This window comes from Toxotes jaculatrix, chromosome 18 (genome assembly GCF_017976425.1).
Source record: "Toxotes jaculatrix isolate fToxJac2 chromosome 18, fToxJac2.pri, whole genome shotgun sequence".
NCBI classification, from domain to species: Eukaryota; Metazoa; Chordata; class Actinopteri; family Toxotidae; genus Toxotes; species Toxotes jaculatrix.
The window spans coordinates 14,780,643-14,795,060 of record NC_054411.1 but is presented as its reverse complement, the minus strand read 5'-3'; the positions used below and the strand labels follow the sequence as shown (position 1 = coordinate 14,795,060).

At 40.8% G+C, this 14,418-nt stretch overlaps 1 protein-coding gene across 3 annotated transcripts in view; it reads right to left on the bottom strand.

Moving 5' to 3' along the window:
• Nucleotides 1-293: 293 nt before the first annotated feature.
• prkcbb (protein kinase C, beta b) overlaps nt 294-14,418 on the bottom strand; it is an 81,339-nt gene continuing 67,214 nt past the window's right edge. Inside the window, exons 17-18 of one of the 3 annotated variants that reach the window (XR_005896327.1) lie at nt 9,357-11,456; nt 2,677-2,689 (exon numbers count right to left, since the gene is read on the bottom strand). Coding sequence is in view for 2 of the 3 variants with exons in the window: in XM_041062104.1 (XP_040918038.1) it covers nt 11,280-11,456 (177 nt within the window). In the remaining variant the exon portion in view is untranslated. Of the gene's footprint in view, nt 968-2,676; nt 2,690-7,485; nt 11,457-14,418 lie in introns of those variants that run through there. The other 2 variants (XM_041062105.1, XM_041062104.1) reach the window with 2 other exon arrangements.

Here is a 14,418-nt window from a genome sequence, read left to right as displayed (position 1 = left end):
TTGTCAGAACGTCCACTGTGAAACTCATGACAGCGTACAGGCTGGGTGAAACAGGCAACAATGGTCAAGACACACAGATTCAACATGCTAATGCTGTGCCAGCACACTCAGGTCTCTGTTTCTGTCACAGAAATGAAACATAGTTTGGTTTAAACTGTCACAAAAAATGCATTTAAACTAACTGAGAAATACCAGAGAAGCAACAGTGTCCCCTAGAAATTTAATTACAACTAAACTGCAACAACAGCAAGTAGATTTTGTAGGAATCATAATTGACCAGATTACGTTTTCTATTAACGTCACCAGGAAATGACAACAGACAGACAGACAGACAGACAAAAATGCTGAGTCTGAATGTATTCCAGCCTGTGATTGTTTCCAACAAAATGTATTTACTAATTTCAAGGCGACAGGTTTGTGAGAATGTATCACAGAACTTCACTCACTCATTCAGCTAACTGAATAAAATGGCATGAAAACAGAGCCTCATCGAAATTATCAATTATATTTTTCCCATTCATCTATCATGCCACACGAGCTTTTGCTCTGTATAAAAATGTTTGACAACTGAGACATTTCTGATGCAATACTTCAAAGTCTTTGGTATCCTGTGGTTTGTGCAAGTTTAGTGTTGTGATACCTTTCTCGTGCTGAAGTATTGGACAAATCTGGATGTGGCCTGAAAGGAATGCAGACATTTAGTGAACACACACAAAATGATTTTAAGTTTTGTGCTAGCTTGCCTTTCCTATCTGCTCTGAAACCACCTCCTCTACCAGTCCATCAGTGTGATCTAGTGTGTGTGTGTGTCTTAATTTGCAGGAGCCACATATTCAGGGTTGGTGTAGGAGAAGCCGAGGAACTCGTCCTGGTCGAGGTTCATGATGACCAGCTTGTCTGTCGGTGTCAAGTCCACAGGCATCTTAGTGAACTCCTTGTCAAAGTTGCATGTGTCCCGACGGTTCCTCTGCAGGTGGGGTTCAGAGATTATGAAGAAGAGGGAGGGTGTGATGGGAAGGAGAGTTGTAAAGAAGAAGGAAAGATAAATATGATCGGAGAAGGATGGGATGGATTGGAAAAGGAGGAGAAGAGAAATCATTACTGTCAGACGCCTCATAGTATACCATCATATAGAAACAAAAATGATCTTCCTTTTGGACTGTCAGCAGTAAAGTGAATAAACGTATTCCGAAAACTATTCACAGACTGGCTTTTATAGAGCTGACATTATTTTGGGCTTCTTGGATTTTCTTTTGCTGGTGAAAAAAATGTGTTACTTCAATTACTCCTCACCTGAGTGTAAGCCTTTTTAAAAAAGAAAAAAATGCCAGAGCTGTGAGTCTCAGCAGTCCTGGACTTTTATAGCTAAACAATGAGCCTTTCCCTCCTTTTACACACGAAATAACAGGAACAAACACTGCACATTCTTCTTGTCCTGTCTTTGCTGCCATGGTCTCTTTTGTATAGGCTATTTGTAGAGGGCTCTAACCTCATATAATAATGGCCTGCTAATACTACCATGCTATGAGTAACATCTACAAGAAAATTGGCAAAAAAAGGCAAGAGAAAGACGGATGTAAAAAAACATTCACAGGAATGAAGAAACAGAACAGAGTCAGAAATCTCGTTCCCAGAGAAGAAATAAAGTGCCAATAGAGTGGGAGAGTAAGAAGAGAGAAGACGGCAAGAGATGAAAGAAAGATGCTAAGTGACATACTGTAAATCAAGAGAGGAAAGGCTGGAGAACAGGCAACAACAACTGTGACTGTGTGGGACGTGAGGGAAATCTGTGTGTGTGTGTGTGTGTGTGTGTGTGGTAGCAGAGGGTTTCTCTGGGGTAGGGCATTGTTAATGCACTGCTTGGCTCAGTTGGTGTATGGACAGAGGAAAGAAAAGAGCGAGTGGGGTGTTAAAGATGGAGGAGTGTACTGTATGTTAGCTAGTGGGGGAGGGGCAAGTTGGATGCGGTAAAAGGGAGCGGCTGCCATTTGATTCACACGCACGTACATACACACACTTCACACACATAGACACTGACACACTCAGAAGGGATTTGATTCTTATTGGGGCTGCCCATGATATATATACACATTGCACTATAAGGCCCTGCGCATAAGAGCAAATACCACGGGGAGGATGGTATTCACAGTCAAACACACACATGCACACACACACGGTCATATACAACTGTATGCCACATATGGCCTGTAGGATGTTCTCCACAGAAGGAGAGCGAGGAGAAGCATGACTGTGTGAGAGTGTGTTTAGGGGCATGCATATCCATCATGTCCAGGCAGTGACAGAACAAGCAGAAGTGGAAACACCCAAGTCCAGCTCTCTGGGCTTTGCTCTCTCTACTCACATCGAGTTTTAAACAGACAATAAAAAGATAGATTTTTGAAAGAAATGGCGTAAAAAGATTTTCACTAAACATGCAGGTGAAAAACTGATTTTAAAAGTAACATTTACAGTGCAAACTTTCTGCCCTTTCAGCATTTATTTATTTATTTCTTACTCTGAGGGACTCAGAGCAGCAGCAATTTGCATTTTCTTCTCCTTTTTTTTGTTTTACCTTTCTACATCTTGAAACATATTTTGAGATGCGCTCGTCACGAGAGGACCCTGTTTGCTGGAAACTCAGGCGAACTTGCAGAAAGATCCAAAACAAATTCTTAATGCATGGTAACATCTATAAATCATCTAGAATTATATTTACCCCTTAGGTAGACATATAGTAGCTCAGGTTACCAAATTTAAAATGAGTAGAACTATTACAAACTCACCTATAAGTAGGTAGATAGATAATATGAACTCAAGAGACAAAGAGAGAGTAGTAGAGACGGACAGTAAGAGGTGGATAGGAAAAAAAACTGGCCACATAAATATTCACATCACTAAGCAAGCAGAGGCCACAGAGAAATCCACACAAGGGGCAATCTCAGAAAATCCACAACCATAAATATTTTATGTAAAAAGACAGCAAGGGAAACCAGAGATTTACCAAATACATTCGCAAAGTCAAGAGTGTGAGCATCTTAACACCATGTAAGTCTGGAAAACACAAACAGCTGAAGCCACAGTACAACTCACAGCACTGGGGAAGAAAAAAGATGGCGAGCAAAAGAGACGGGATTAAAGAGAAGGAGAATTTAACACAAGTGGACATTGATTATAATCTTGGTCCAACACTTCTGAAGGGAGAAAGTCGATTGCAAGCTGGTACATCACAGGAATTCCTGTTTTTACTGTTTGACACGAGCAAAGGAGGAGGAGGTGGGGTCAGAAACACCACCGAGAGAGACAGCGAGGGACAGGAGAGCTTTGAAGATCACAGAAACCACAAACAAACGTCGCATCTCCTACCTTCTGCCAACTCTCCCATGGCCTGAGAGGAGCTCCCTCCATCCACAGGTACACACCTGCCACAGCTGGCCCACATCCACCTCACGTTCCCGGGAATGTCATCCACCAGAGTGCTTCCTCTCAAGAGAGGCCTGCTCTCCTGGCTGCTACAGCACTCGTGTGGACGTGGTGTAATTATCAACTTTAGATTTCAGTCAGTGCAGATTCCTGCTGAGTGGCCAAACACATTAAAATCCACAGAACCTTTCCACAGATCACATTTCCATCCTTAAACCTAGTTGTATTTGTTGTCTAGTTATTTTTAAAGGCTGTGTACACTCACACTGGTGTTTTTAATGTGGCTGATTAAACTGGTGCTGAGAGTTACGTCTGAGGCTAAGGAACACATTGTTAACGATTACTAGTCCTGCCATTGGTTTGTTGGGTTACAGGTTCACAGAACTGCTGACAGGTAACATCCACACTGATCCTGGATGCTATCAGAGTTTCAGTGTAACGGTAAGGGCTCTGTCCTACTCCTTTGTAATTGAGTAAGTTTACGCCCTCAGACACATTGCTCAGTCTTCACCCTAAAAGCCTCTCCCTTTCATAACTTTAACAGTGAAACACACCTTTTGAAAATACAAACGAGTCTTTAAGACAAACAGCCACACAGGATTACATTAGGACAAAATAATCGGTTCGTAGATCTTTCCTTATCATATTTACGATACTCAGGCTAATTAGTTCTACACATTGATGATCAGCTGCTGAGGATGCTAACCTTTTTGAACATGCAGCTTTAGCTTCAGTCTTGTAGCATGATGATTCATATATGGAGCCATCAAGTACATCAGGTGCGAGTGTGGTTTGAATTCAGCACAGTGTGCCAGCACAGGCTTTCATGATCATATCCTAAAGGAATATTCTATGAAATTTTATTCATGTCAGTTCTCTTTGTTGCTGATTGATTAACTGTCAAACTGAATGTCATTCAACTTATGATAAAGTGAGGACTCTTGCCTCTAAGACACTTTATCAGACTTTGGAAATCCACTGTGTACACTGCCAAAGACCGTGCACGCAGTTATTTACCAGACATGCACATATAAGGTCATTGACACACACACAAACACACACACAGCTGCCAGCCATGTAGGCCAGCTCATAATGTGTTCCATCTCAGCACGCTTCAATTGCAGTTAATGCTGTGAGGCAGAGAGACAGAGATATGGAGAGGAGGAAAAAAAGAGAGAGAGAAAGAGAGATGCTGTAAAGGACAGGGAGTGAGATAAATATCAGTGGCCCTTGGTATAGATCAGAAGCTCAGAATTTACAGTAGCATCAGGGCAAACGCACACAATTATTTTTCACATCACTGTGTTCCAGAGGCAGTGGGTTTAATAGAGAAACATGACTCTGAGTCTTTAATTTAGTCTCTCCCTCTCTCGCCCCATCTCTTTTCAGTAACGAGAGGATTAGCGGGAGACGAGCCGATGTGAGCTGAGGATGCGGAGAGTGGGAGGCGCAGAGGAAAGGGGAGGTGATGAGGAGAGGAGGGTGAATGAAAGGCGGTATCGAACGCTGACCTGTTTTGGGCTGATAAGCGCAGGCTGCTTTGTGCTGAAGCCACTGGCTTTAATTTGGGGGCCGCAACATTTGGAATTAATTATCACACACACTCCAGCACTGCTGCGGCTTACTGTGTACATTGGCTATTACATCCACTCCAATACAAACTTTATGCAGCTTATGTGCTGGAACTTACTGTTACACAGGAGTCTGAATTGCTGTTATAATAAATTTGCATAAAACACAGCTGCACTACAATGTCAGTGTACAGTAAACATAGAGGGAAGTGGCGTATGTCTTCAAAGCTGCATCAGTGGTTAGATGTGTTCAGGTTGTGGGCTACAAAGCAACAGGAAACCATTATTTTTCAACACTAAAATATCAAGCAGCTACAAGTTGAAGTTGAAAGCAGTGGCCAGTAACTGAAGAAATGCATTTCACTGAATAGAATTTGTTCCTTATTCAAGGTCAAGGTGATACTGGACTCCTGAGCTGTTTGCTGAGATTTGAGTCTTCGGATATCTATCATCTGACGGTGCAGGATATTGATCCTGGATGTTCTTTCAGTTTGCCTGCTGATCAGCTGGCTAATCAGCTAACACTTCCTGTGACTAAAAGTGCATCCATACTGTACTTAACAGGGACAGTTATCTGCTCAATAAAATGAAAATGAGATCCAGATCAACCTGTGACAATATACAGTAGCTCAGAGTTCCACACCTGTTCCCCGTTTCCAGTCTTCATGCTAAGCTAAGCTAACAAGCTCCTGGCTGCTATAAGAGTGGTCTGGATTTTCTCATCTAATCCTCTGCAAGAAAGCCTTGAATGCTGAACTACTCCTTTAGGGCTACATGAACAGCCTAAAGGAAAGCACTTATCTGGCTTCTCTGGCTTTTTGGGTATAAGAATAAGTGCAGCATCTTGATCAGAAAACCACGTTACACCTGTTTATGTAGAGGTGAGACTGTAATAAAAAATGCTAGATTGTGCTGTAAACATGTATCAACCACGCTCACAAAGACTGCTGACTGATCCAGGGTTCTTTAATGCCAGTGCCACGTATATGATAAACGTGCTTGTATAAATCAAGGTTAACTGCCAGCGCTGTAGAATTTTACAACTGCATGTTGTAAATTATGTACCATTAAAACACAACTCTGGTGCCACCTCACAAACTTTCACGTCAACAGTCAGTCCCTCAAACATCTTTAGTGGGATGCCTCTAAAAGTGCATGTTCTTGATGAGTGTACATATATTTATTCTGACTCACTGTGTAATTAGAGTGTAATCAGGCCTGCATCAGGGTGCAAGACGTGGACAGTCACAGCAATGTATCCTCATAATCCTGGAGCCACCAGTCAGACATTTTATATTTGCTCTAACAAAAGCTAAAAACTTTCTGAAAACCATCTGAGCCAGATGCTACATCAGCATTACTTGTGAGACATCGGACATGCTCACATGGTCAAATGCCTTTGAGTTTCTACCAAAATGTAAAAAGACTTAAAGGTCACTTCAACATGTTTGACTAACTTCATTAAAGTTTAACCTCACTGCGATGGTTCTTCTCCTCACATCCATGCGATTTGAACCTTAAACAGCTCTATGATTCACATTCCTGGATTCACACTCCCAGCGGATAATTGGTGTCCTTTCTTTTTTTCTCATCACATTGCGCCACAGCTCAGACACGGTTCAGACCGACTGCATGTAGTTGTACTTGTCAACATTATATTGTATCAGGGGTAGTAAATGGTGCAGGATACAATAACTCCTATTAAAAGTACATGTGCAGCTAGTCAGAGCAGCAGCAGCAGCAGCAGGGTCTGCAGCGGCTCGACTGCAGTTGATTGCGAGCAGCTTTAGAGGCGGCGTGAAGCGGCTGAGTGGCTCAGCAGGGCTGTGTGTATGTAGGCCGTGTTCTGCATGTTATTTCCTTGAAGTCATCAGACCTACTCTCCCCCATCAGGGAAAGGCTCTTATGATAAGTGGCAGCCATGAAATATGCACAGCCTGTCGTAGCCGCCTGCCTCGCTTCACAGAGCCTCGCTTTGCTTCCTCGTCCCCTCCCTCCCTCTTCACCACCGTCCCCCTCTTGCTACCTCATTCTCTCTCTCCTCCTCGCCTCCCTCCATTGTTGAATTGCTTTCCTCTTCTCTTTCATCTGTTTTCCTTTCTCGCTCATATTTGCTCAGAAATCCCCCACTGTCACTCTCCTTCTCTTGAATCTCTCTCCTCACCACCGTTTCTTCATGCTCTCTCACCATCCCTTCCTTACCCTTCCTTATTCTCTTTAGCCATCACAATCAGTTTGTTCTCCATGGACAGCAGCAGAGTGTGTGTTTGTGTCAGACGGGAATGACTTAAGAGAAAGTAAAGAAGGGGATAAAATAAACAAAGATATACAGACACACACACACACACACACACACACACACACACACACACACACACACACACACACACACACACACAAAAACTGCCTTTTCAGACATTTCCTGACGCACATCAAAACACACAGTCAACATCACCAAATAAACAATAAACATAAAAACAAACATCCCCTAAAATATCCTTTAAATCCTTTATTTTAGGTATGCCTGTTTTTCCTGGAAAACAAAACAAAAAACAAAACAAAAAAAGAAACAAACAAAAAATTTTTGGCACATGGAAAGCATTGTGAGAAGCATTTTTTCCTTTTTTTTTTCTTTAGATATATTTCAGAATTTCACACAGTAGCTCGGATCACACTTTTGAAGCACTGCTGACACAGAAAACATGAACCACCCTAATATTTTAAATGTATATAAATCCTAACTAACAAAAAGGTAAAACAAAAGCATTTTTCATGCATTTTTCATTTTGCTTCTCCTTCAGCAGGAAGAAATCATAGGAACAAAAACACAAATCCTGGAGTAAGACCTCTATTCCTCTTGTCCTTAACAATACTGACCACGTGGCGTATATAATATGTATATATCAACATTTGACACAGTTATATAAGTTTCTGTATAGGTATAGGTATATATAGGTGTTTTTTTTTTACTATTGTAATACAGGGGACATTGATTATAATAAATACCGACAACGACGGTACGACACACACAATGGACATGGAATAAGCTTCATTTTGTCGAGTCATAAAAACACTCATAACCGTGAATGACATGTGAAAGCACTAAAGCTGCTCTTCAGCGCTGAACTGATCAGCAGTTTAAAGTTTAAGACTAGAGGTCACAGACAGGACCAGCTGTACCCAGATGTTAGTTATGACTTGTTCCATCGATTCACCCGGTAACGAGGCCGCAGCAAAAATCAACAGCATCCTGATCTTTAAGCCAAATTTTAGACGATCTGTCTGTAACACAGGTGTTTCTTTACCTAGCTATCAGACAGTTGTATGCATGTATGAAAAAAACTTTTCAAAATTCAAAGATTTCTGTTTCAAATCATTATACTTTGATTCAGTTTTTCACTTTAGACATCAGTCACTGTCTTCATGATATGTCCCATCATGCTAGCGTGCAGTAGTCACGCTAGGGGAGGCCACAGTGACTCCCATGCGGGCATTTGTTCAAGCTAACTATACAATAGCATTCCTAATAGAGGTGTCAACAGGTCTAAAATGATCTGAGACGGATCTGTGGTAAACCTACTCAAACCCAGAGTGCTTAAATTGATGTTTAAAAAACAGGGACCTGAGCACAGTCAGACCCAGTCTGCATATACCAGAATATAATCAGATCCAAGGATCTAAAATATCCAAAACGTGGTCGACCCAAACAGAGAAAGATCACTAACACTGGCAGCAGCATCATGAGCTGTCGATTAACAAGCAGCCTCAGGCAAAAAGAGCAGCAATATAGTAGGACCTCAAATACCTCTAATTCCTTCTGTATCAGAAAAATGAACAAAATCAACCTCTTCAACTGCAGATATACATGTAAAAAAACATCATACCACAACTACTGATAAACACCAGTGAGCTTGAATGTGGCCACTTTGCAGAAAAACACTCTCCTGTTGTCCCTCAGTGATGAAGAGGAGTGTGATATGAGGGAGGACTTCAGGTACTTCAAGATAATGTTAACTGCACTTAAATAAAGTACAGCCAGTTCTCTCTCTGGCTGAAATGAATATGCCTACCAATAAGCTTCATCACCTCATAGACTTTGTATGCAAATCAATTACAGCCCTAACCTGAGTCCTCTGAAAGATGGTTCAGTAACAGTATTTCCCTCCTGATTATTGCTAGCTAAGGAAAACAAAAGACAAAACACACACATATTTTCCAGCTTTATCCTCTGTCCACATTTACTGCAGCTGTGGTTAGGATGGAAATTCTTATTGCGCATGCTGAAGGCTACGTGAAACAAAACCAGTCACAGTGAGTTGAGCCTCAAAATCCTTTCCCATGTAACTGAAAAAAAAAAAAAAAAACTAAATCAGGAAAGTCAGTTGATCTGTTCCAGCTAGTTGCCTTTTTTCTACCATAGAAACTTTCTCAGGTATTTAACCTACATTTTGAAAGCAGGAAGCCATGGGTCCAACCTGCAAAACACCCCTAGTACGAAGGTGGTGCTTTCCAGGAAACCTCTCAGGACGAAGGTTTCAGTGCTGAACGTCAGATTTAGGACTAGTTGTTGCTAGAAATGTCTAATTATTTTAATGTTACTGAAATGTACTGAAACATTAGGACCAAACTGTTTCAATTTCAATGCAGAAAAACATCTTTTTCTTCTCCTCTACATCTATGTTTTCACCTCTTTTTTCCCCTCTATCATCACTTATGGAGCCGCTAGTTGGAAGTAAAGTGGATCATACCAATACTGCTTGATATAAAAAAGGGGTGCTGACATTCACCACGCAAACAAATGTAAACACAAGGACAGGGAAGGAAGGTACGGACACGGACACGGACACACACACACACACGACGCAAACGTAAATGCGCGTTTTCATACACAGTGCTCATTCACACACACACACACACATAAAACACACTGTAAACAAATGCCCAGGTATCGGAATCATGCTTTTGTAAAACACAAAGAAACTAACTGCTAGTCTCTTTCATTGCTTAAATACTAGATAACAGAAAATCAGAGTAAGTAGAAGTATTTTCTATCTATTTAACCGACTCAAAGCCCATTTAAAGACGACGCTTCCCAACAGCATTTTACCATCATGAGCAGCAAACACAGAAAATCCGATATTTGCCTTTCGTGGCACAAAGCTGATCTCACAATGTTTGTCTCAGTGGGTAAAATAATACTCCAATGTTTGTGTTTTTTTATGCTTATTTTGAAAACCATGAAAAAGAGCCACAAAACACATGCTAAGATGCTAAATTGTTGTTGGGAGACCAAGTCCTTGGCTATTATTGATATAGAAACTCATGCACAGTATGTCTAGCATTCCAGTTTTAGCTAAGATAAGGATAAACATACAGACAATATCATTATCATTATACATTGAATAAAAAGCACACCAGAATAACAGGCCTAAATCAAAATGCGCTGGAATAGTTAAGGAATGAGAAAAAGAAGTTAAATCACAAGCTGAAGCTATGTTACACGAGAAATTATGCAGTTGCGTATTTGTATATATATTGAAGGAATCATGACTTGTCAATATTCTGTAATGTAAGTTGTAAATTCACTGCATTTGTGTCAGTTAAACCACTCTTCAATAATGCAAAACATGGTACTCTTTTTATCTATTATAATATTTTGTCCCTCACTACAAATCTGACCTTTTCCGAACTTTTAAAGGGTCGCTGTTAATTTCTTACCCTGACTTTGACTATGTCTGGTAAAATAAACACACACACTTTGTTCACACTGTGAGCAACACAAGTTGAAAATCACCCAGAAAGATTCAACAAACTTGTGGTCAATGTGATTTCCATGCTTCTTGTTTCTTTTCAAATGTTACTGAGTTTCATGCACAATATCACATACTACATTGGCTTTTAGCAGTAAACTTCTCCAAAGCAGTTCATGGCACACTGTCTGGCATGTATTGTTAACTTATAGAAACTATTCCCTTAATCTTAAATTCTCAGTCTGTGACTAATTTCATAGCTGCACAACATTCAATCACTAATTTCATACTGCACATAGACCCTCAGAGGATCACACAGGTTGCATCAGTGTGAACAACAAACGTGTGTGTATGTGTTTAAAGTTTAGCCCGTGTGTGTGTATCTCTTTAGATTGCGGCTTCTCAGGGACTGTGACAACACAAACAATTTCTGGGATATTTTAAATTGATATAAGTGTACGTGTAAATTCCAGGGTACAGAAATGATTTTGTATGTGTATTGTGTGAGTGTGTCCACGTGTCCGTGCATGAGCTGAAATCAAGCCTGCTCGGCAGCAGTGGTGGTAGCAGCAGTTCCTGGGAACTCTGGGTTGATAAAGGAGAATCCCTGGAACTCGTCCTGGTCCAGGTTCTGAATCACTTCCTCATCGGGAGGGGTCAGCACTGGCGGGTGGCGTGTGAAAAAACGGTCAAAGTTCTCGGCATCCCGTCCACACTGTTGAGGAGGGCGGGGAGGGATGGAGCACAGGTAAGGGGAAGGGGTGGATGGGGAAGGAGAGGGGGGAGGGATGGAGAGGAATGGATGGATTGGGGCAACGGTGGGGGGAGCAGGGGAGGAAAACAAAAGAAGGGGAATGGCGGTTGAACCAGGGTGTGAGATGACATTACTTGAACATGGTTTCAAATATCAGAACAAGTGCCAGGACTTGGGGTGTGCTTGATTCAACTCTCCATTTGCCATCGCTGAAAGGTAATTTGTTATCACCTTCAAAGTGACACAAAAATACCACTCTCAGGAGATTATTAATCAAGTACGCCTCAGGTGTTCCTTTTTCAAATATTTGAAACATATTCAACTCCAATTTTAAAAAAAGAACAAGGCCACTGAAGTCTCAAACGTCCTGTGGTAGTGCACTACATTGGATTAGTATATGCATGGAGCTCTTAGTGTCTGGTGACAAGCATTTCACTCAAAAAAGACTAAACAAAAAACATCCCACCATGGCTGTAAATAAACAGCCAAAAACAATTTTCCTTGGCATTTCATCTTGATTTTTCTTTCTTTGTTTCTTTCTTTTTTTTTTTTGCTTGTAATACTTGGGTTTAATTGGAATTTCTAAATAGTCGCATAAGAAAAGGCTCAAAGCCATGAGATGATTATGGCATAATTGTGGGTTAATTGTGGGTTAATTATATGCTGCAGCTGTGGAGACCTACTGAGATATGATAACCCAAATCAGACAATCAGTGCACATACTCAAGAATCTCTTTAGATACTTGCTCGGGAAGCTGCACAGTTTGTCAAAAATGTTTCATTAACTTTCAAAATATTCTGAATAAGAGGATCAAATGTCATCTTGAAATATCATCTACTAATTCAAAATACTGACATCTACTCTTGATATTGAGCGCCCAGCGACAGAAGGAGGTTGATACCAATATAACTCTTGGCTCTCTTAACTGCTTACAAGGTGACTATCGTATCGTTCACATTAAGTAGAATTTGTTTTCTTAAAAGAAAATTTGTTAAAAAAAAAGAAGTCATTGTTCATCTCAGTCCACTTCATTTCCTCTTTCTGACCACTGGGATCCCAAAAAGAGCTTATATACCCACGAGATGTGCGTCCGTCTAAGTACATAAAACAAGTTATTAACTTGAAAACTATATTTTCCAGACAGTATGCCTCATGGGGACTTTGGGCCAAGCTATTCCTTTTTTTTCTCCGTCTCCATCACTGTGCTGAGCTTTAATTAACACAACAAGGATTCAGTGTCCTCTGACAACATCACCCAGAGGAAAACTACAAACTCATTAAATCTCTGTAACTCGGAAAACCAAATGAAATTAAGCCAGACTGTTTAGAGTTTGGGGAAATATGTGAAATGAGAAATACACCAGGGTCAAACAGTATTTGCAGCTAATTACTTGCGTTTGTTTTAACCTGTTTGGGGACCAAGATGGGCAGAATTTACCACAGAGGGAAATGAAATGAGCTCAGAAGTATCCATTCAGTACACAACACCTTGGCCAAGAGTGTGTCAGCAGATGTGTTAAGCAGCTCCTGTATCATACTCAAATCATACTCAATACCAGGGATTTAACTGGGTTTAGTTTTGGTGAAATGCTCCTTTAGTGGAAAAAGTGGTGCTTTTGAAGCAATTTGTTTACTTTGTTTACAGTTTAACTAGAGGTTGTTAAACTGTGAGCAAAGAAGGCACCAATCTTTCTATATATACTTTTAAATACATGTTGTTATAGTGTGAGGTTTCTGTTTGAAGCAGTGCACTCCAGGACAGGTTTCATTTGAGACTGAGCTCCAGAGCATGCAAATAAACAGAAACAAACATGAGAAAACCGTGAACAGAGAGAGGACAAATAAAAATGCGCGGATGGATGGACAGATGGGTTGATGCATGGCAGCAGTGAACAGTGAACAGATGAATGGAGAAGGATGGATAAATCGATTGACGACAGACTGATGGAAGGACAGACGGATGAAGACAGCTGCACAGTGATAACTTTAGATGAAAATCTAAGGGGATGGAATGACCTTTTTTTTTTTTAATCTGTCGGATGAATGAATAAACCAACCGGTCAGTCAGTCGGTCAGTCACACACCCAAAAGCTCATTTGCTGAACCATCAAACAGACTCTTCATTCACTGTATTTTAAAACCACCAACAGACCTTAATCAGAAGCGATTAGGAAAGAAAATTCTGACCGAAGGCTTTTTTAAAGCATCAAACAACCTTCATAAGCAATTATCCATACAAAAACACCATCACGTACCAGTCTGAAGAAATGAAATAAATAATAAAATAAGTTAGTTAGAAAAAAAAGCAGGCCCTCTACAATGCACACAGCTCAAATAAGTCTGATGGCAGCACACCAAAAGAGATCAAAGAACCACCTTCAGATGCCAAACTGAACCCTCAACTTTTATGCAGGGTAAACACAATGGTTCTTCAAAAAAACCTGAACCTTTATTTGTTCTCCTCAGTGGGAAGAAAGACAGGAAGAGAGAGAAATAGCAAGTGACAGTGCAGAGGGGTGAAAGACCAAAAGACGTTAGAAAGATGAGATCAAACAGAAAGAAGAGAGATACAGAAGGAGAGAAGACAGAAGAAGAGATCAGACAACATACTCTGTGTTAGTAGTCACATCAGAGGACGCTGCAGACACACACCTCACTGTTAAATTACAGCCAGATCATAATGGTGACCTCTAACACACACACACACACACACACGTATGCAAAAATATGCATCGTTTTTACAGACACACAAACCCAAATGCAAAGGCATGCTTACACACTGCTCCATTCCAGATCCAGCTTGGAGTGTGCACATGCACACAAATACACAAACACACACGCACACACACAAAACCCCAGTAGGCCAAGACAGCTGCATAAAAAGCTCAACTCGGAAAAACTCTTTAACAGCAGTGTGGCCTA